Source organism: Equus caballus, chromosome 9 (genome assembly GCF_041296265.1).
Source record: "Equus caballus isolate H_3958 breed thoroughbred chromosome 9, TB-T2T, whole genome shotgun sequence".
Lineage (NCBI taxonomy): Eukaryota > Metazoa > Chordata > Mammalia > Perissodactyla > Equidae > Equus > Equus caballus.
Window position 1 is genome coordinate 61,504,048 of NC_091692.1, and position 23,045 is coordinate 61,527,092.

Consider the following 23,045-nt stretch of genomic DNA (forward strand, 5'->3'; position numbering starts at 1 on the left):
TCCAAATATCGTTATCAGCTAAGTTTTTGATGAATATTAGGTAACAAGGAACTTCAGATTGTATTCCTTGACATCTGGCTGGAGTGTGGCCAAAACTCTGTTGCCAGGTGAATGTAGACCCCTGTGCCTTGGGCTGTGGAGCTGTCCTTTTGTGATGTGAAAAGTCCAAGGATGAGGGACTGAACAGAACGCCAGGCTCTCTGTGCTTTGAGGGAAGCCAAGGAGGCATCCATGGCAAGGCCAAGACCCCCCTGGAAAATTGCTTGGAATCTACCTCAGGGCACAAAGGAATTGGATTGATCCCAAAGTTTACTTCATCTAGCACAGCTGGAATTGCTTCAGCCTGAACAATTTTAAAGGGTGGTTTAACTAGACAGCAGCCCTTTTTCTCCACCAGTGTTCTATTAACTTTGAGAAATGCTACTTCCTGGTATACCCTACAAGACAAACGACTTGGAGAAGGTACACCAAGATGACTAAATAAGAGAAGCCGTAATATGAGTCCCAGACAAAACTGAGTAACAATCGCTAAAATCAATAAAGTGACTTCATAGAAACCACGTAATATAAAGGCAAAATAAAGGGAAATTAATTGGTAATAAAATGTATATTTCAATATGTAAATGCTCAGGCACAGCCACACTAGAAAAAACAATGAAGTCATCAGTACCTAGACAGAGAATTGTATTGGTGACTCAATTATCATCAGTGGCACTGCTGTCAATAAGATTTTTTGAAACAGGGACAATTCGTGGTCAAGCTTTGAATGCAATAAAGTGGAATCTTCCCTCAATTATGTTGTGGTTATACTCTTGGAATATTCCATGTATGTTAAAACTGTATAAAAAATACTTTGTTTTAAACTGTAAAATGGAGTGGGTTCTAGGCTCAGATAACTAAACCTTTTTTTTCTTTCATGTTTAGCAGAATATTTAAGAATCGTGTGAGATGTGGAAAAATTCTTTGTTGTGCTAAACTGTCCCACGTGCTGTGGGACATAAAACATCTATGGCCCCTGCCTACTAATCACCAGAATTTCTAAAACCATTGGTCCAAGCCAATCACATTAATTCTACCCACCCCACCCCTGCCAAGGACTGGTTCATTAATCCGGGCATAATCAACCAGTGCATGGCATTGGCCAGTTTAAGAATAAGGTACATAATGTAATGTAGGCTAATGAAACATAGAAGTTTGCTGGGGGCTTTGCAGGAAAGTTTCCTAGAAGACAACCACAGGAAAGACAGTCTCTTCTTTTCTACTTGGTTATAAGTGGATGTGAGGCCTGAAAATTCTAGACTCAACTCAGAATTAGCTGAAGGATGAAGCCAACAAACAGGAGGGCAGAGTCAAAACCATAGGGGAACTCAGCTAAATTTGGATTATGTCACCCTTGGGGTCTACTCTACCTCTGGACTTCCAGTTACATAAATCAATAAATTTCCTCAGGTTTAAGCCACTTTGAATTTAGATTTTGGCTTCTTGCAGCTGAAAGCACTTTGATACGTACCTAAACAATTTCACAAGTCAAAGACTGAGGCCTGGTTAAAAAACAAAAAACAAAAAACAATAACAAATATTGAATATTTTGTTATTGGACTTCTACACCAAGTGGTAAAAAAAAAGCAGCTATGCTGTTCAAAAGCCTGCATGTTCTTCTGTAAAGAGCTACACAGAGTGAGGCTGTGTAGTTAGTTCTTCCACCAAGTGGTAGGCATATTGTGGAGGAAGAGTAACCGGCACAGTACACACACGCAGTGTGTTGGAGGAAAAGTGAAAGGCAGAAAGCTATTTAAACCGAAAAGAAAAAAATACAGCTACAGGCAAAAAAGTAATGCTATCAGTATTTGTGTACAAAGAGTTCGACAGGATGTACTGTGGATAGACACAGTAGTAAAAACAGACTAAGTCCCTGCTCTCAGGAAGCTTATAATTAAAGAGACAAATGAAAAAAATACATACATGCTTACTGGGTATGGTAAGTGATGAGGAAATGATAGGTACAGAAGTCGGCAGTCAGATACGGTTAGCTATGGGAGGTTTTCTGCTAGGCGTTTCAGCTTGAATTTAAAAGTTAGTAACACTGGGAGGATGTGGGAAAATGATGCATTATAGGAGGAGCCAAAGATAGGTATTTTGCAACACGAGTGGAAAATTTATTAACATGCTGCTGAGATGGTTCCACTGCCAGATTCACGACAGATAGTGGGGGATAAGAAACAGTAAACTTATAGAGGATAGAACCTCAACCAGGAATCCCGGTTCTATTATGTCCTAGCTGTGTGACCTTGGACAAGCTATTTAACCCTCCCTATGTCAGTTCCTCATCTTATAAAGTGGGGAAATGTAGTTGGGGCTGGTGTAAGGATGAAATGAGATGAGGCGTGAAAAGTGACTTGTACAACTAAGACGTGCTTAATCATGGTAGTTATCATCACTCTTAAATCCAGAAGCAACTCACCCAAATTAGTTTCAGAGCATTTATAAGGCAAACGTATATAAATTTGATATACCTATTACATCAGGTTTGAAAAAAAGCTCTTTGTTTTTAAACAGCCAATTGCAACCCATTAAAAAAAAAACAAAAGGAAAACAATGACACACCAAGAAAATGAATTGTGATTAAGAGATTATAAACACATTTATTGGCAGTATTACTGTATACTGAAAGTAGAGAATAGAATACAAAGAAATCAGCACTTAAAAGGAAACATTAATCTTAAAAAATGCAATATATTTACATATATGTTAACCAATTTTGCATATCTGTTAAGATTCACAAACAGATGTAAAGCTAATTCCAAATCTTTCATTCTGAATATACTTTGATTTCTAGTGTTCTCCATTCTATACTCTGCTGTCTTTTGCTGTATTTACACCAAGTATGATTTATTTTGTTTGTATCTAACCTAAAAGCAAGATTCTGTGAACTGATAATGAAGCAGCCAGGTAAACCAGAAATGTTAAAACAGCTCTTTAAGAGAGGATAAAGCCACGTGAAAGAAAAGTCCTCAATCCTAGATATATAAATACAAAAGAGAAAATATCAAGAAACAAAATTAATCACAGAAATACTAATTCTATTCTAAACTATAATTTCTAATTCTAGCAACAATTCAACTAGTAGTAGCTTAGATGCCTTTGTTCTAAAAAACAAAACCATTAGTTCTTTCACTATGATTTTCTGACAATACCCAATGAATAATTATCGTCTTCATATTCATTAATAATCTGAGAATATGATTTATACATAACAGAATCATTAACAAAAGAGGCCTTCAAACATACTGCTGAAAGTTGCAATACAGTTTGGGGCCAGATTTCAATTTACATATTATTACCATTCATAAAGATTTTATGACACCAAGTACAATAGTGTTCAGCCCTGTTAACTCAGACATGTTCCATCCATTCTTGCCATCAGAGAATTACTGACATGGATGGGACTGTTATGACAATTCTAACAGGGCCTCTAAACAGGACTGCACACAAAATGAAATAATTAAGAACCATGATACAACTGTGACAACACACCTAGCTTATTCAACTGAATTTTTCATCATAATAATAGTGCTACAGAATTAATAGTGACAGTCAAAAATCAGAATTATTTTTCCCTGCTAACTATTGAGTAGAAAAAGAGTTTTCTGGCTATTTTTGATGAATAGGATTCTCTGAAATAAACGCCAGGGGAAATTGAAAAGTGAACAAAATGAATTCCTCGAGTTCATTTCTCAGATATTAACAACAAGCAAAGCAGGTGACAAAAAAGAATTAAAAATTATCCTAAAAACAAATAAATACAAGATCAATCAGTTTTGAAGAGAATATAGCTCATTTTCAAAAGTTCTGTTTGTCACTAGACGTGAAAATATTAACATGAACCAAACAGATCCCAACAATGCTGATTTGCTATCCTGGATTTGAAAAAAGCACTTCAAGTTTGAGGCTGAATGTTTCATTCTCTTCCCTATCCCCAGAGAACGTAAACAAAAAGAGAAAAGGGGCTCTCGCCAAAAAAAAACCCCAAAAACAAAACTACCAACCAAAACTAATCATATAAGAAACTATTTTTCTTTTTGAACACTTTACTTCAGTTGGTCCTGTACTAGGGTAAGGTTCTACAGGGTAAGAACTTCCTAGTCTCTTCCTTCATCTTTCATTCTTTAGCTATTTCCATGTTTTTATCAACAAGGCTATGTGTAGGTTTTCCTAAGAAGTCAGGTTGAGTCAGAGGTAGCTTTAGGATGAAGTATACTTGACTACAGTATGTAGTTAGTTCAAATGAACATGTTGTTCTTCTAAAAGGATTACAATATGTAAAAACGCAAAAAGAAAAAATGTACAGCCCTCACTGCCTTGCACTAAGAGAAAATTTTTGAGAAACCGAGAATACTGGAAGCCAGGAAATCAGCATTTGCCTCATCTATGAGCTCCTTTAATGCACCAGTTCAGGCTGGTTCTCCACAAAGGGTAGCACCCCACTGACATAGTAGGCAATGCCAAGAGACAGTAAAGCAATGACAAAAATCAAGAGCAACACCCTCCAGAAGCCCAGATCCTCTACAAACTCCTGCCATGTGGTTCGGAAGCTGGAGAGGACTCCTTCACCTTGCTGTAGGTTGGGATTGAGGAGAGAATGGCTTTCCATGGCACTATGAGAGAAGTAAAGAGAACAGAAAGGGCATGAAACAACACACTTGACCCATTTCGAAAACATGAAACAATAGGAACTGCATTATTTAGAAAAGACTAACCATACAACACCACAACTACAAGAAGAAAACTTACATTCTGATTTATCTGGACAATCTACCTTAAACTGTAAATTGCTAAACCATAATGATTATGTTTCTGGTTTTAGTACCTAGAAGAGCCAAAGTCAAAAATCCTTTTCTAATAAAAAGGTCTCAAGCAGAAGTCTTGAAGTAGGTCAAATGAGTTGTTTCCATCAGATACTAAACCAAAACACATTTTGGTCATTTTAAATTTAAAATAATTAAAAATAAAGATTCATAATTTGAGAATTTGTTAATAAAAGCAAGCAAAGATGGGCAAATCTAAAAAATCGTTTTATACAGTGTGAATTTTAAAGTGAAAAGAGAACTTTTATTAATTTAGTTCAATAATCTGACCAATGAAGGAATTCCTTCCTTTAACTGTAATCCTCTAATAATTGATGCTTACTCCTCTGTCTGTTGTACATTTGGGCAGGTCTAGTCATTAGGAATTCTTCCATTCTTCTTAATAGTTTCCTCCCACTGGTTTCAGTTCTATCTTGTACAATAATACAAAGTAAGTTTATTTCTCTTCTGCATAAAGGCTGAGTCTAGTTGAAAATAAGGTAGTACAAATACCATAAAAACACTGATTTTGGTTTTCAGAACTATATCAACAAGAAATATGACTGCTACAAACAGAAAACAGTCTATCTGATGTTGGTATCTGGAAGACTGCACTGTGATGAAGTCAAAGCTCTAAGGAATTGGCACCCACAATTATGTCACAACATGCAGTTCCAATAACACAGTATCATTAGATTAAGCCACGAGGACCATAATCATATGTATCAACTATCAAATGCTTATAAAAGGTTATTACTACCCTTCCTAAACCCCTTCAGCTCATATTCTACCAACCATCTGGGCATAAAACAATAGAAACAGCATGAAACAATGTCTTAGAGTCTGGTTCACCACGCAAAATTGGCATTTTTTTTTTTTAAAGATTGGCACCTGAGCTAACAACTGTTGCCGATTTTCTTTTTTTTTCTCCCTAAAGCCCCCCCAGTATATAGTTATATATTCCAGTTGTGAGTGCCTCTGGTTGTGCTATGTGGGACGCGGCCTCAACGTGGCCTGATGAGCAGTGTCATGTCCGTACCCGGGATCCGAATCGGGGAAACCCCAGGCTGCTGCAACAGATGGAGCACAGGAACCCAACCACTCGGCCATGGCGCCAGCCCCCGGCAGTTTGTTTTTTACAACTTTATTTTACTTCTTGACCAGAGGTCCTTCTGCCCTCACTAGTATCAGGGATCTTCTCTAATCATGGGAAGCTGACTTCCTAATGGACCAATCTGTTTGACATCTCACAATTTTTTTTATATTAAAAGATGTTTATTCTCTGAGTAAGAGAAGACATCTTCAGTGGGCATCCACAACAATACAGAAATTTAAGAAAATCCAAGCAAGTTCAATAATATGATTAGAACCTGTGAGAAGGTTTAAACACATAAAAACATAAATAAAGAGGTTCAGGAGAGGTTAATTTTGACTTATATGAAATTTACTGACTATGGTCGAGTTGACATGCTCTCATAATCAAAGATGTTAGATATAAAATGAGAATTCAGTTGAGCATTCTCCAGGAGCTCAGAAAGCTCTGCCTGTTAGAGTTTTCTAGGGTGACTTTATCCAATGAAATGTTTTCTACTGTCCAGTGAATACCTGATTCTAGCATGATGGTCTGTGTGTGTGCGCTTACGTGTGTAATATTTTTTTTGTACAAGTGTCATTGACACTGTCTTTGTCATCCCATACCTACAAAGTAAAAAGCAACTAAATTAAGCTTAGGATATGGGGGAGTGGGGGAATATTTTTCATCAACTTGATTTATAGGCCCTTATGAAGTTATGCTGTATCTTAGGAAATCCTAAGGGAAATGGAAAATACTAAATACATTGCAAACTTTGCTTTATTTTCTGCTCTCAAGAAGGCTAACTGTCAGAGAGCTATGCCATAATGCCACATGCTGGCCAATCCCTTTAAGATTTTTTCTACTTTTTTAATTGATGTAATTCACATACCATAAAACTAATCTTTTTAAAGTGTACAATTTAGTGGTTTTTAGTATATCACAAAGCTGTACAACTATTTCAACCATCTAATTTCAGAACATTTTTATCACCTCTATTACAAACTCTGTACCCTTCAGCAATCACTACCTATTCTACCCTCCTCCAGCTCCTGGCAACCACAAATTTACTTTCTATTTGCCAATTCTGGACATTTCATATAAATGGTATCAAATAATGTGTGGCCTTTTGTGACTTGCTCCTTTTATGTAGCATATTTTCAAAGTTCATCCATGTTGTAGCACGTTATGAGTATTTCATTCCTTTTTATGGTGAAATAAATATTCCAGTGGATGAATAGATGACATTTTGTTCATTCATTCATCAGTTGATGGACTTTTGGGTGGTTTCCACATTGTGGCTATTATGAACAATGTTGCTACGAACATTTGTGTACAAATTTTTGTATGAGCATATGTTTTCAATTTTCCTGGGTATATACCTAAAAAGAGAATTGTCGGGTCAAATGGTAATTCCACGTAAGTTTTTGAGGAAATGCCAGACTGTGTTCCAAAATATCAACACTATTTGACATTCCTACTAGCAACATATGAGCGTCCCAATTTCTCCACATCCTTGCCAATACTTGTTATTGTCCATCTTTTTTATGATAGCCACCCTACTGGGTATAAAGTGGTTATTTCACTGTGGTTTTGATTTGTATTTCCGTAACGAACAATGATGCTTCCTTTAGGCTTCAACACTGCATTTCTATCATGACACTGAGGGGCAGGAGTAAGATAGGATAACCAGGTAGTACGAGTATTAATTCAATTTTTGAAGAACTAGCTTTACACAATGCTGTAAAAAAAAAAAAATTCTCATGCTGAAGTGAAATGGCAGGTGTTTGAAAAAAGCAGGAGTAAATATTTCATACTGAGCTGCTCAAATGACTAATCATTTCTTAGTTAATAAGTAATCACAACTGAGGCAAATAAAGTTAAAAGTGTATTTCTGATAAAGAGGTGCCAAGAGACTGGCTATTAACAAAATATACCAAGCAAGCTCATAAAATATGCCAAGCAAAAATACATTCTTGGATATTTTTCATGGCAAAGAAGTTTAAAAGATTTGTGAAAATAAATTTCAAGTTATTTTGGAAGAACATGATTGTTGACAAATAATAGATAACTCGATGTTATTAAATTGCTTCCGGCATTCTGATTGTCGATCCAGAGTACACAGGAGAGAGAAAAAGGGCTTGCCAATGCATCTCTGACTTCTGGCTTATTTGATCTACTTGTCAGCTTTCGGTGATAACTCATGAAGAGCATGCACTATTCTAGAAGTAAAACTCTTTACTTTCTTTTGACAGTAGTAAGTGCTTGAAAGTATCTAAACAAAATAGTCCAAAGTTTGAGAGTGGACTTAACGGTCACCAAGGAGTACACCAGTCAGCATATGAAGAGAGAAGACAGCAATCACAAAGGAATCAAATGATGGGTGAACTATGGAAAATAGAGAGGATTTCATTTTGAACTCACAGAAACAATGATCCCAACAGTGAACTGTAGGATCCTAATTTTAACTCCTGGTCAGTCAGCTACTGGGTCAACAGCTGATGAGGGCCCTTGAAATATATTTCATTGAAAATTTTGGGAGGAGACGACAGTAAGCTCATCATCCTTCTTACCTGGTAACATCTGGAAGGCTGAAACTCCACGGTGGTCAAAGAAACTACACCCCAGTACAACTAATTCTGGCCTACTGACTTTACCTGTTGAGCCTTTTCAGAGCTCCCTGAACTGCGTTCTAAACTGGTTCTAGATGAAAAATGATGAGGTGTTCAAGACCCTGTCAGTCACTACATCTTAGCTTCAATTACCTACAGGAGCCCAAATTTCATTGTTCCAGCTCATGTGAAAATCACTCTCACTTTCATATTACTGAATTGTGTAAGTGTTAAATCTTGTATTACTTTCTCTCCTCCTATTTCACTTTTCCTCAGCACTCTACTTCCCTACCCTTGAAACTACTTTTTGGTCTTTTCTAATATTGTCCAAGTTTTAGCCTTACTTATTTTTCTCCTCCTTTTTTGGAATTCCATTCTTTTTGTGATCTGTACTTAACATTCTCAAACTCCTGTTTTCTTCCTTCACAGTCAGCTTTTAACTACCTCTTCTCCCTCAGACTGCCAATACAGCAGATCTCCTTGTGCAGTGGCTAACAGAACATTACGTGCATGTGGGCACATAGTACTGTTAATAGCTTCTCAATTGTAATCTGGAGCCATAAGGACCTATATAAAGTTCAAAGAAAGTATCAAAGCTCTGTACTTGAAAGCAAATAAATCAAAAGTGCACAAAGTTATCATTAAAGATCCAGGTACTTAAAGTGACTTTCCTTTGAGCCTGACCTGCTGGCCTAGCCATTCAAGTTCGGCGCACTCTGCTTTGGTGGTCCAGGTTCAATTCCCAGACACAGAACCGCATCATTCATCTGTCAGTAGCCATGCTGTGGCAGTGGCTCACAGAGAAGAACCAGAAGAACTTACAATTATACACAACTATGTACTGGGGCTTTGGGGAGGAGCAAGAAAAAAGGAGGAAGATTGGCAACAGATGTTAGCTTAGGGCGACTCTTTCCTGTAAAAAAAAAAAAAAAAAGTGATTTGCCCTTAAAAACTGTATCTTAAATACCTTTCACTCTCAGCTGTCTGCATGGTCTCCAGTTTTGAGTGGGTTCCTCTGTTAAATCCTTTTACCTCCTGTTCTTCCAAAGATTCCAGCAATCGGATGACATCTTTATTCACTCCCCTGCGCTTCGCCAGAACTAATGGTGTAGCACCTTGATGATTGCTAAAAGCGTTCATAAAAATAAAGAGGTCATTATAGCAGCTGTATTATCTGGTTAGTAACTATTTGTGTAGAACTCAGTGAGGAAGACATGGGCTCAATTAATTCAAAATTTAAAACTCAGAGCAGAACCAATGGTCGAGCTGGATCCTAAATTTTGAGTCAACCTATTTTTTTTTCCCTTCTAGGGAAAAAGAAAAAAATATATATAGGCAAAAGAGTGGATAAATGAGAATAAATAGAAGAAAAACAGGGCATCTTCCCAGAAATTAATTGGAAAGTCTAGTTCTTGATTCATTCTTATCTGACATTTATATTTTTTGGAAGAGTATATATTAAAAAAAAAGTCTAAGAATTAAAAAAAACCAAAAACCCAAAAGTAACCAAACAAGCTCCTTTGATTCACCTAGCTATTTAATAGTAATAAAGGAGAGAGAGTGAGTAACATGGAATCCCGTAGCCAATTCCCACATTTTGTCTTTGTAGTAGGAGAACTATTTACTTGTCCTATTCAGATTTAGGGACATTATAGCACCAATAAATTAGGGTAATAGCTAACTGTAGTTTAAAGGTCAAGCTCAGTTTTAAAGGTGGCCTGACATCTTTTCCACTCAAGAGAGAAAGCATCACCAAAACAAACAAAAAACCCCATAACTTCTTCAAAATGTTCAGTTTAAGGGACTCGGAGCCCCAGAGATTATGAAGCTAGCATGGCATATTATACGACAGAAGGCAAACAAGCTTTGGAATCAGGCAAAACTCAGTTCGAATTCCAGCTGTGTGACCTTTGTTAAGTCATTTAACTCTTCCTATTTCATCTGTAAAATGAAGATAACACCTACTGCAAGGGCTATTCATTCTGAGGATTAAACGAGCTAACATAAGTAAACGTAGTGCCCAGCCCATAACAGATTTTCAACAAATATTAGTTCTTTTCTTCTTTTTCTCTAATTTTACAATATACACAATTAATTAGTAGCAGAACCTAGACGCTATTTTCATAGAAAAACTTACACTGCTTCAGCATAAATGTAGAAGTCAGTCCCTTATTCCCTTACTTCCCTAACAAGATTACATTGTCCTCAAGGCCTTTCTAAACTTGTCACTACAACTGATCAATAAGAAAACAATATCAAGACTCCGAGATTAGACTATTGGTTGAGAGACTATGGAAAAGAAATGACTAAATTTTAAAAACCAGAGAACTTACCAAATATCAATTTTGAGTCCATTGGAAACTAAGAATTGAATAGTATCCACATGGCCACAGAGATGAAGAGCTGTGTTTCCTTGATAATCTGTGGCCAGAAGATCAGCACCAAATTTATGCAACAACTGGCAGATGTCTACATTCCCTCGGGCTGCTGCGAGGTGAAGGCCTGTTCTGCCCCTGCTGTCACGAATGTTTGGGTCAAAGCCACTTTCCAAAAGCCGCTTGGAATAGTTAAAGTCTCCATCAATACAGGCTTGTAGCAGGGGCACATTAGTCTGAGAAGAATCATTTACAAAAACGTAGGACATTATTCTGACGTGGTGGATGGAATATGCCTATAATGAAATACGAAGTGTGTGAGATTCGGTGAAGCCAAACTAAATCCAGACAATGAAGTCACTTAGAAAAGCACTGTTTCTTATTCTTCTTAGCCTCCTGCCTCTAATAAATCAGCTCATCAAACAGAAACAACAAAGTTATCAATTATATTTTATTTTCCATTAAAATGTCTTATTTTCTTCATAGCTGCTGGATCAAAACTGCACTTAAATTACTATAAAGTTCTATTTTGCTTTTCATCATGTAAAACAATTAAGAGAGATTTTTAAAGTTAAGCATGATATAACTGCTTAGATTTAAGTTCACTGCATTGTCAGAAGACACAGATATGTGATCCTTAAACTTCAAAGAACTACCTACACACACACACACAAATGCTAGTGCTGGTAGAGACTCTTATTTAAAACAAAGTAATTCTCTTTCATATATCTGCTTACTGTATTTGAGATATTTTATATGGTCAACAGAACTACCTGCTTGAAAGTTAACTAAATCAGCATTAAAAAAAAACAATAAAATAACTTAATTCACATTCAATAAGGACCCACTGAATGTTGTGTTTATAGCACAAACTTCAAATTTTAATAAAAAGAGAAAAGCTAAGGAAAGCAACAAACAATTTAAAAGTTAGAAATATCATGAAATCAATTCAAATTGTCTCTTTTTACAGTATTGCTTCTATTCTCTCTGTTTGCCAAACTCCCGTTGTCTGAAGACTGAGAGTTGAGGGGAAAAAGGTCTATCTGGGAATACAGAAGCAGGACAAAAGCAGCAATACCATTGTGTCTACCCTTATATTGCATCCATCTGAGTAACCTAGCTTCACCAGTCAGGTCGTCCACACCTCTTTCATTGATACCTCCTTGACCCAGTGGTCTCTCAGTCTCTGTATGTGTGCGCGTGTCTCTTGCTCTCCCCCTTGGTTCATTTAAGAAAACCCTAAGGCCTGACAAAAGAAACTTTACTAAGAAATTGAAGAAAAAACAAACCAAAACAAGAAAATACAAAGGCAGAAACTAACATGCTTATAGAGATGGCTTCCTTACTCTAAAAAAGCTTCGTTACAGACAGGTTTGACTTGTGGTTTATCAGGTAAAGTCTCTCTTTCTGGAACACTGATGGAACTGAATGCCGACCAATCTACTCTTGTGCCTAACCTCAAGGGGATTCAGGAAAGCACGCCTGCCAAGTTTAGTGAAATTCTTGGCCCCTACTCCTTTTCGCCTGGGTTTGCCAGCAGAGCCACTGTCCCTCTAGTCCTGGGCTACCTTACAGAGATCTGCTGCTGCCATGGGTTCTCTGTGCAAAGGGGAAACATTAACACATACTGAAGGCCTGTTCTGAGTCAGGCATTGCGCTAGGGGTTCTTAATGAATTTTATTTAATTGTTCTAACAACTTCACGGTAAGGTTTATTACACCTGAATTTTAGTAAGGAGTCATTGAAGGATTTTAAGCCAAAGAAATCACATAGTCTTATTATATCAGTCTTTCAGAAAGATTATTTTGTGGCAATATGGAGAAGTTAGATTGGAGGGAGTCAAGATTGGAGATAGGAAGATCAGTGAGTAGGTCATTGTAGAAATCCAGCCCAAAAATGATAAGAGCCTGATCTAAGGCAGTGGCAGAGAGAAGCGGGCATACCAGAGAGGGATACAGAACATAGAGTACACGTTAATGATCCATTGGTTATAAAGGCTGAGAAGGAACTGTTAAGGATAATTCTAAATAAGGGGAAAATCTGCTTATGATAAAGAATTACAGAGATCAAGATAAAAGAAACTTCAGATTGTGACACTAAAAAAGGTTTTTTAAAGAAATTACCCCATGAGAAGAAATTACTCAATAAAATAGTCAAGAATTCTCTTTTGAGCATAATGTTCCTGTCTTCCCCTGCAGTATTCACTGGATGGGATCACAAAAAAAGACAAAGCTATCACAAACTCTTAAAAAAATAAAATACCACATATCAAGTGCTTTGCAAGAGGTAATGTGTTTTGGTTAAATTCTGTAAGAATAGATAATGAAAAACAATCTACTTGGTGTTTTTGGTTCAAACACAGTAAGAATTTTTGTGGTTTGCAGACTGGGATTCTTTTGAATGTTGGCTCAGTAAAAAGGCAAGCCTTTCCTGTCTATTTTTTTAAGTGAGAATAAGTGTGATGTATTTCATAAGTTTTTTTGTGTCCTTGAGAAACTGCAACCTTACCCTAAATTAAATAAGCCCAATGATAGGTAACATTTTTCATCTTAATCACAGAACTGAATCTGCCCTAAGGCAAGGCCACAGTTCAATGAAGCTTTCACATATTGTGAGGAAGTCACCAGTAGAAAATACTCACGTAAGCCTTAAGACTAGATCTTTCTTTCAGTGGTCACCTGGCAGTTTCTCTGAATTCTTAGGAAGGTTCAACAGAATATCCAGAAATGTGCCGGCAAGGATCTACAGTAAACAGAAAATTCAATTTTAACAAAGATGTGCTGTGAAAAAGGACTTGCTCGTCTATTGAACACAGACAAGCTAGTGGGGCCTGCAGATACTCTCCAGAAAATCTGTGGGTGAGGCATCAACTTGTGAGGCTACTAAAGTAACTGACGAATAATAAAGTAATGAAAAGGAAGGAAGAGAGGGGCTTAATAAGGAGTGGCTCTGCTGCCCACAAACAAGAAAGCATGGTCAGAAAGATAAAAGAAAAAGAATCAAATTATATGCCATCAGTAGAGAACAAACTGGGCTCTGAAAATTCACTCTAAGTCACTGGAATTCAGAATGCATATTTTTCACATTATAAATGGTGGCTAGATCTCAGATTAGTCCACAAAAGCATTTTCAGAAATAAAATCCTATTTGCAACGGGGGAAAAAAGTAAAAACAACCAATACTTATATTTAAACCAGAGAGGATACATTTAAGAAAAAACACTTCTAATCTATCTTGAATGCTAGGACTTAAATCTCCACTTGAGATTGCCCCCCACCTCCTTTTCTCTTCAGTGTGAAAGAAAAACTAGCTCAGATCTATCTGCAGCCTTTCCCACATGCCTGACCCTGCTCCTCTTGAGCCACGGTGCTGACTCCAGCTTTCTCTAGGACCCGCTCAGGTCTCCCCCTCTATCCACTGAGAGAGATTTCAAGAATACGGTCTGCCCCACTGCATTCCTCTCTTGAGGGACTGTGGAAGCAGGGGTCATGGACAGGCAGTATGGACCAGAAAAAAGCAATATTAATTTGTTAAACATTTACTGTGTGCCCGAAATGTGCCAGATATACATACTTAGTGATGGGATATAAAGTCTAAATCCCAAATTTATAGCTCAGCCTGAAATTCAGGTTAACCTTTTACTGGTCACTCACGCTCACCCTTATCAAATCCCTTTAAATAAATTTATAAAGGGAAACAATTAACAGTTTTTTATGAAGCTCCATTTACAATATGTAAGTCAAGTTGTATCATAAGGGCTATCAGTGCTAGGCTGGAAGTGAAGATCAGGGCTAACAAACCAGTCATGCATCACTTAACAACGGGGAAATATGGAGAAATGTGTTGTTATGAGATTTCCTCCTTGTATGAACACAGAGTGTACTTACAGAACATAGAGTGTACTTACAGGTATAGCCTACTACACACCTAGGCTATATGGCACTAATCTTACGAGACCATTGTCACACATGCAGGCCATTGTTGACAGAAATGTCAACATATGGCTCATGTATATATATGTAAGAACCAATCCCACAATAGTGTCAACAAATATCATGATGACATGGTAATACACAAAACATCTACCCTCCTTGACTGTTTCCTAGTTTTCTGCAATTTTATAATACCAATTTAGACAAACTTCATATCACTGAGCCTCTTAATCTATTTCCTTGAATAATTCTGAGTTCACTCAAAGTCTACTACTTTTCCTTTTTTTGTCCTGACCACTGGAGCTGAGTCTTCATAACTAAACCCTCTTTCTAGTATATGAGATGGCTTTAATCTTCAATGTTAAAATGGTGCAGAGGGGTTATTCTGAAGATAGCAGGGTTCACACTATGAAAATGACAAATTTTGCTTTTTGTTTGGAGACAGAACCATAGATTATACAGTTACAACTCCCACAATGATCCTAATGTTCCCTTAAATCCACAAGAAAGACAATGCTTCCACATATGACAAGGCCCACTAAGAAAATAAATGAACTTACAGATTTATTTATGTGATTTCAAACTTAATATTATACAAATGCATTAGATCTAATTACTAGAAATCTGCCAAGAAAATATCCAAGACCCCAATTAGACCTTAATCATTAGAAATTTATTAATAGATTAAATAAGAACTTACAAAAGTGAATAAAAATCAGGACACATATTAACTATTGCCCAAGGGGTAAAGAGGACTAAAGATTTTTTAAATTAAACTTTTCATTTTGATATAATTATAGGTTCAGATACAGTTGTAAGAAATAATACACAGAGATCTTGTGTACTTTTTACCCAGTTTCGTCCAATGGTAACATCTTGCAAAACTATAGTACAATATCACAACCAGGATACTGACACTGATAGAGTCAAGATACAGAACATTTCCATCACCACAAGAATCTCTCATACTGCCTTTTTATAGCCACATCTACTTTCCTCCCATCCCTACCCTTCCTTAACCCCTGGAAACCACTACTCTGTCTTCCACTTCTACAATTCTGTCATTTCAAGAATGTTATATTAATGGGACCATATAGTATATAACCTTTTGCAACAGGTTTTCTTCATTCAACATAATTCTCTGAAGATTCATTCAGGGTGTTGTCTGTATCAATAGTTTATTTTTTATTGCTGAGTAGTTACTCCATGCTATAGATATACCACAGTTTAGGTGTTCCCCTATTGAAGGACACCTGGTTGTCTCCAGTCTTGGGGTGTTATGTCAAAGCTTATAAAACATTCAGGTACCTATTTTTACGTGAACATAAGTCTTTATTTCTTTGGGATAAATGGCCAGGAGTGCAAATGCTAGATGGTATGGAGGCCTAAAGATTTTGACAAAAAGACTGTTGAGTCTGAAGCTGCCCATTTTCCCCATGCAAAAAAAAGAAAGAATGTAAGGTCCTTTTTGGGGTCATTTGTCTGGGTGCCTCAGGCAACCAGGAGAGTGAGAGGTTGTTTATGGAAGAGCTTATAGGACCTGCACTTGGTAGAGCTCTGGTGGATGCCCTGGCATTTACCAGAGGGGGTGTGTAATAAGAACCATTCCAAGCAGAGTTAAAGGCACTAATGCATGAGTGTGAACAGTGAACTAGTATCTGTCAAGATCCACAGAGGGCTGAGTCTGTTCTGTGAATGGCGTGCAAGTTAAGCACACCGAAGGCTGCTTTTAGAGGTGGGGAATGCAGGAAGGAGAGAGATGTGATACAGTCTCACTCTCCTGAGAGGGGCTACTTTTAGGAGCGTACAGTGCTCTAGACAGGCAGTTTTTCCCCTGTCAGAAGCTGTTAAAAGAGCTTTGCTACTCCACTCAGAGCTGGACTGCCTGGGTTTGAACCCCACTTTGGCTACTTAGTAGTTGTATGACTTATGCCCCTCAACAATAATACTTACGACCCTCCCAAGACTGGGCACTGCTCTGGGGAGCCCAGTCCTCTGCTGTACTAAAGACAGCTTGCATAGAACACTGATCCTCTGGCAACACAGCAGCTTCTAACAATGGGGTGACCTCTGGTGGGAAGTAAAGACCTCCAAGAAAGAACAGGCAACTGGTTCCTGGCAGAGTAAAAACCACAAAAACAGTCAATAGTGGGAAAAGGCAAGCCCCAGAAAGCCCACTGGTTGTTCACCGTGGCCTGGTTCCTAAGGGACAATACCCACTGACTGGTTCAGAGGCCAACTCGCTGGGACTGTTAAAAGCAGGACTCCAGGTGTGAGGTCTTAGAAGGCTGGCACAGTGTAGCATTTAAAACTCCTAATTCCATGCTCTGTGGCACTGCCCAAGAAACTTCATGAGGACAGAGTCACTCATCCGAGGGATGAGGCAGTTACCTAGATCTCAGTAACAAGAGCTCCTAATGCCAAACAGCGCTTGTCTCAACCCAAACAACAAAACTCTAAGGAGATTTTGGTGAAAGCTTGTGAGTCACTGACTTGATGGAAAGTTCTACTTAATATTTTTTTCTTTTATATGCTTTTATGTTAATCTCAGGTCAATCTACACAACTTTAAGATAGCATTCTTGATGGTTAAGAACTAACGGAGAAAACATGTTCTATTTTAACATATACTTGTTATACCATAACTGTAAATTGGTCTTATATAGCCAGTATTACCAACCACACATACTGTATTGATTTACTTTTCATTTTCAAAGGTGACTGGGAAAGGCAAGACTAAGTGCTACATTCCTAGTGCAAATGGACTGACCACATTATCCTACATAGCAACCTTGATTGGAGATCAAAGCACAAGACATTTCAGCAAAGCAAGGAAAAAATGGCATATCCGGAGAGATATATTATCAGATCTCATTGCCTACATTTTCTAATGTTAAAGAAAAGCACTAAAAGTGAGAATGATATACAGTAAATGGAACCCCAAAATCTGGATTCTCTATACCTAGCTTGGTTAGTCTTACTCTTTTAAAAAGATACAGTTATTCTAAAATATAAAATAACCTCAAAGAACAATAAAACAAGAACTTTCGATGAAGTTATTAAATCCTAACTGCTAGCACTTTAAAATTATGGTTCTTAAAATCTAAGCACTACACAGATCCACCAATTTTAGGCAAGGAAAAAAGCCCTATCTGTAAGAAATCTAGCTGTGCTCAAGTAAGAATTTTAACAATAATTAAATCCCTCCCAAAACATTAATAATATATTTCTTCACTTTGCTTATCTTCAGCAGCTGTATCTCTCTAATACAATAGTCCTAATAATTTTCAAGGCTCAGAGAGGTTAATGAGTCTAAGGTCATACAAAGTTAGTCTATGATATTTCCAATATGCCACGTGGCCTCCATACAGTTATCAAGATAATCAGGAGAAAATGATTCACACAAAGCTTTGTTGCTTGTTTACAATTTTTTTTCATTGTGAAGAGTATTTATTTATTAAATTTATTTTTTATTGCAGTAATATTGAATTATGACATTACATAACTTGCAGGTGTATATTGTAATATATGTCGAATTCTGTGTAAATTACATCAGGTTCGCCACCCAAAGACTAACTACAATCCATCACGACACATATGCTTAATCACCCCTTTCACCCTCCTAGCTCTCTTGTTTAAAATTGTTTGTAAAAATTCCTGCCAGACCATGTCTTTAGAAGACAAGAAATGGGTCTAATCCATCTGATCCACATAGTGCCTAGCACAATATTTCTTGAAATCTAGACATAAGACAATCCAGTAATTTTGTGCTGAATGTACACTCAATTAAATTCATGTAACATGATTTTAAGGTAACATTTTTCTTATGACTAGTTCTACAGTTCACTGTAAAATTTTAAAGAAAATATTAACAAGGAGAAGAAAATAAAAGTTACCCATAATCCTACCAACTAGAAATAAATATTATTAATATTTTGGTGCTGTGGTCCTCCAGCTTTCTTTCTCTCTAAGAATATATATATTTAATTCATACTATACACACTAATGTTAAATTTTTTAATTTACAATAGTCACACACTGTTTATGGTATAATGACATTTCAATCAACAATAGACCACATATATGACAGTGGTCCCATAAGATTAGTACCAGATAGCCTAGGTGTGTAGTAGACAGTACCATTTAGGTTTATTGTAAGTATACTCTATGACGTTTGCACAAAATTGCCTAACAATGCATTTCTCAGAATATATCCCTGCTGTTAAGCGACAGACGATTGTATTGTGACCATCTTTCCACGTTACCAGTCGTCAATAATAATGATATGCATTTCTTGCAATATTTATATTCCTTTATTATTTGTTTGTATTACTAAAATTTAGTTACAATTCAACTTTTAGAAACTGGCTTAAAATATATCAAAATTAATTGTTCACAAAGGGAATACTGGTTATCTTGGTATTTCATTTTATTCTAATACCTTTCAGTATTTTCTAAAATCTTTACTGTGTAATTTTACCATGTTTAAAATTCTTGGCCAGGGACTTCTTCCCACAGGAAGTTTCCAGTTTATAATTTGTAATTATATAATAAAGACATTAAATAAGCACTGGGAGCTCAACCTGAAGTCTTTGATACACAAGTATTACTTCTGTAATAAAGTTAGTTCATTTTTTAAAAACTAATTTTTTCCAGCTATAGCAGCACTTTGTTCATATGGCCTAATGGTGCCACCTTGTGGTTTAACTGGGTTTCAAGCTCAACTTTAGCATCTAGGAGAGATATAAAGCAAGAGGAGCATCACTGAAGTTTCTGTTTCATTTCAGCTACTTATCATTCTAATTCTCACTAATTCTGAATTTGTGATATTTCAGAGTTGAAATGAAGTTCAATTTTCCTTTAAAAAAAGTTTACCAAACAAATTAATAGCATAAATATGATTTGATATGAATAGCATAAATATGATTAATAGCATGATATGATGATTTCCAGGCCTATTCTGAAATCTAAACCTCACTAAACCTACCTTAGCCGACTTCATTTATACAGAATTAAAGTGCTACAAGAATGACATTCTTATTTACTCATTTATTCAATGTTATTTAAAAATATAGGACCTACAACTTTCGTAAATTATTCTTTATGTTTTAAATAGCTCACAAAAATTAAACTAGACTTTACCTAAAACCTTAGGAGAAACTTAAATATTCCCATGAAATTTTTAGAGCTGGAATGGCCATCCGGGATCATCTAACCCAGTCTCCTTATTTTACAGATAAGGATATTGAGAACCAGAGAGGCTGCAACTTTATATGCTACTTTACACAGTACCCCTTACCCCAAGGTTCTAGCTCTACTTATGATTCATGGCAGCAATATAAGGTGCATCATCGTCAATAGCTTATTTTTCACAATTCTGTTGTAATCTGTCCCCTTCCATACTATAAATTACGTGCTAGATGAGTGCAAGCATGTACTGGATCTTTCATACAAAACATCCATTCTAGTGACATAGGGTGGACAAGTGCCCTCCCTAGGCTATACAACCCCAGAGAGGATCTCATAGACTTCTTTGAGGTGTGGTCTGATTGTATGTGAAGCTATGAAAATCATTCTAGTCTAGAGCTCCACTTCTACATGATGGCCTAGGCAGACCCTTAAAATCAGGAACTCCTTACACATTGTTATTAGACCCAAATCCTGCCCCACTCATTCCAACCTCTAGGGACCCTGGCAGTAAGAAGGATACACAATGAAAAAAACGTCTTAAGACAGAACTAAGGAACCAACTTAGCCAAACGGCCTTAAAAAAATGGTATGTTTATGCATAGCCACAAAAGGACTTGGAAATAAGAACTAAGGATGAGACCTTTGGTAGGAAGTGAGTAAAGAGTCTTAGTAAGAGAGTTGAGGAGGGTCTGAGGCTTTAAAGGGAGGCTGTGGTTCTCTTCCTGCTGTCCCTCCTTTGGACTGGGGGTAACCTATTTTGGGGAGCCATCTTTTGATACCCAGGGAAAAGGAAGTAGGGAGTTACATGCTCAGAAATGGCTCTGGGTTCAAGAAAGACGAACAGGGATTTTTTCCTCCTAGGTTTTCTAGCCCAGTTTATGAGGATACAAATAAACAGAGGATTACAGGCAGACGTTGTATTTTTTTGGCTGGAGCTTTCCTCATGCTGCCACTTCGGAACCTAAGATGTGGGGCAAGAAGTGGGAAATGCCAATATTCTAAAGCAGAGCTGAATTAGCAATCCTAATAGCTTCTTCAGTAGAATAATAATTCCAAGTGGAGGGGCAATGAATTACAACAATCCTCCTTCTGACTGAGACCTGGCACCCACACGGCCTCCCCTATGAAAATGGCAGATCTGTGAGTTGGCTTAGTTTACATATATACTCAGAATTCTAGGGAATCTTTCAGAAATGGGGATACGGACTGGCAAATCCTTATTATCAGTTTCACATGGAACTATGTTTACTGACTGCCCAGAGACCTAGCAGGTCACTGTGACCAACATGGAAAAGGGGGGTAAGCAACTAAAGATCTCAAGTTTTAATAGCTACATGGCTTTTCCATATCTGCTGCTTTCCAGGAAATGTCTTCTCAATAGTTTTTTCTTAACATTGTCAATTAAAATTGCTTCTAGGGGCTGGCCTGGCAGCACAGTGGTTAAGTTCACACATTCCACTTCTCGGTGGCCCAGGATTCCCTGGTTCAGATCCCGGGTGCGGACATGGCACTGCTTGGCATGCCACGCTGTGGTAGGCGTCCCACGTATAAAGTAGAGCAAGAGGGGCATGGATGTTAGCTCAGGGCCAGTCTTCCTCAACAAAAAGAGGAGGATTGGCAGTAGTTAGCTCAGGGCTAATCTTCCTCAAAAAAAAAAATTGCTTGCTAGTTTTAGCAAATACAAACCTCATTTTCCTTTTGGTCCTTATTTTCGATCTCGAAACTATTTAATATTTTGTCATTTGGTCTATGACAAATACTAAGGAGACTGGGAACAATATGATAAATGTCTGCATTTCAAAAATTTTTTTTTCTACATGACCAGTAGATAGGGGTATGTTGTTGTTACTGCTATTGAGTGGATTCCAACTCCTAGAGTCTGTGGACAGCAGAGCAGAACCCTGCCTGGTCTGTTTGCAACATGCTCTCATCTTCCAGCGCTACATCAGACAATGCTCTGCTGCTATGCATAGGGTTTCACGGCCAATTTTTTCGGAAGGGGGTGGCCAGGTCCTTCTTCCTAGTCTATCTTATTCTGGAAGCTCTGCTGAAACCTGTCTCCCATGGGTGACCCTGGTGGTATTTGAAATACTGATGGCATAGCTCCCAGCATCACAGCAACATGCAGCTGCCACAGTGTGATAATGACACACTAATGGTGTGGTTCCCTGACCAGGAAATGAACCTGGGCTGGGGAGAAGAGAGAGCTGAATCTTTTTTTTTCTTTTTTAATTATTTAATTGAGGTCACGTTGTTTCATAACACTGTGTAAATTTTAAGTGTGCATTACTATATTTCAGCTTCTGTACAGACATTGTTTTCACCACCAATAGTACAGTTTTTACCCATCATCATATACACGTTCCCCTTTACCCCTTTCGCCTTCCCCTCACCCCTTTCCCTATTGGTAACCACAAATCTGTTCTCCTTATCCACATGTGTGTTTATCTTCCACATATGAGGGAAATTATATGGTATTTCTCTTTCTCTGTCTGATTCATTTCACTTAGCACAATATCCTCAAGGTCCATCCATGTTGTCACAAATGACACAATTTTGTCTTTTTTTATGGCTGAGTAGTATTCCATCATATATATATACCACATCTTTATCCATTCATCCACTGACGGGTACTTGGGTTGCTCCCAAGTCTTGGCTATTGTGCATAATGCTGTGATGAACATTGAGGTGCATATATCTTTTTGAATTAGCGTTTTTCACGTTCTTCGGATAAATACCCAGAAGTGGAATAGCTGGATCATATGGTATTTTATTTTTAATTTTTTGATAAATCTCTATACTGTTTTCCATAGCAGCTGCGCCAGTTTGTATTCCCACCAGCAGTGTATGAAGGTTCCATTTTCTCCACATCCTCTCCAACAATTGTTATTTCCTGTCTTTTTAATAATAGCAGTTCTTACAAGTAAGGGGTTAATTTCAAAATATATAAAGAACTCATACAACTCAACAACAAAAAAACGAACAACCGAATCCAAAAATGGGCAGAGGATATGAACAGAC

At 37.3% G+C, this 23,045-nt stretch overlaps 1 protein-coding gene across 7 annotated transcripts in view; it reads right to left on the bottom strand.

Moving 5' to 3' along the window:
• Window positions 1–2,616: 2,616 nt before the first annotated feature.
• ANKRD46 (ankyrin repeat domain 46) overlaps window positions 2,617–23,045 on the bottom strand; it is a 50,581-nt gene continuing 30,152 nt past the window's right edge. For 4 of the 7 annotated variants that reach the window (XM_001492490.5, XM_005613231.4, XM_070222417.1 and 1 more), the window contains 4 exons: window positions 13,545–13,645; window positions 10,862–11,199; window positions 9,496–9,654; window positions 2,617–4,655 (listed from right to left, as the gene is read on the bottom strand). In XM_001492490.5, coding sequence (XP_001492540.1) covers window positions 4,439–4,655; window positions 9,496–9,654; window positions 10,862–11,172 — 687 coding nt within the window. In that variant the 5' untranslated portion in view covers window positions 11,173–11,199; window positions 13,545–13,645 and the 3' untranslated portion in view covers window positions 2,617–4,438. The remainder of the gene's footprint in view (window positions 4,656–9,495; window positions 9,655–10,861; window positions 11,200–13,544; window positions 13,646–23,045) is intronic. The other 3 variants (XM_005613234.4, XM_023648772.2, XM_070222418.1) reach the window with 1 other exon arrangement.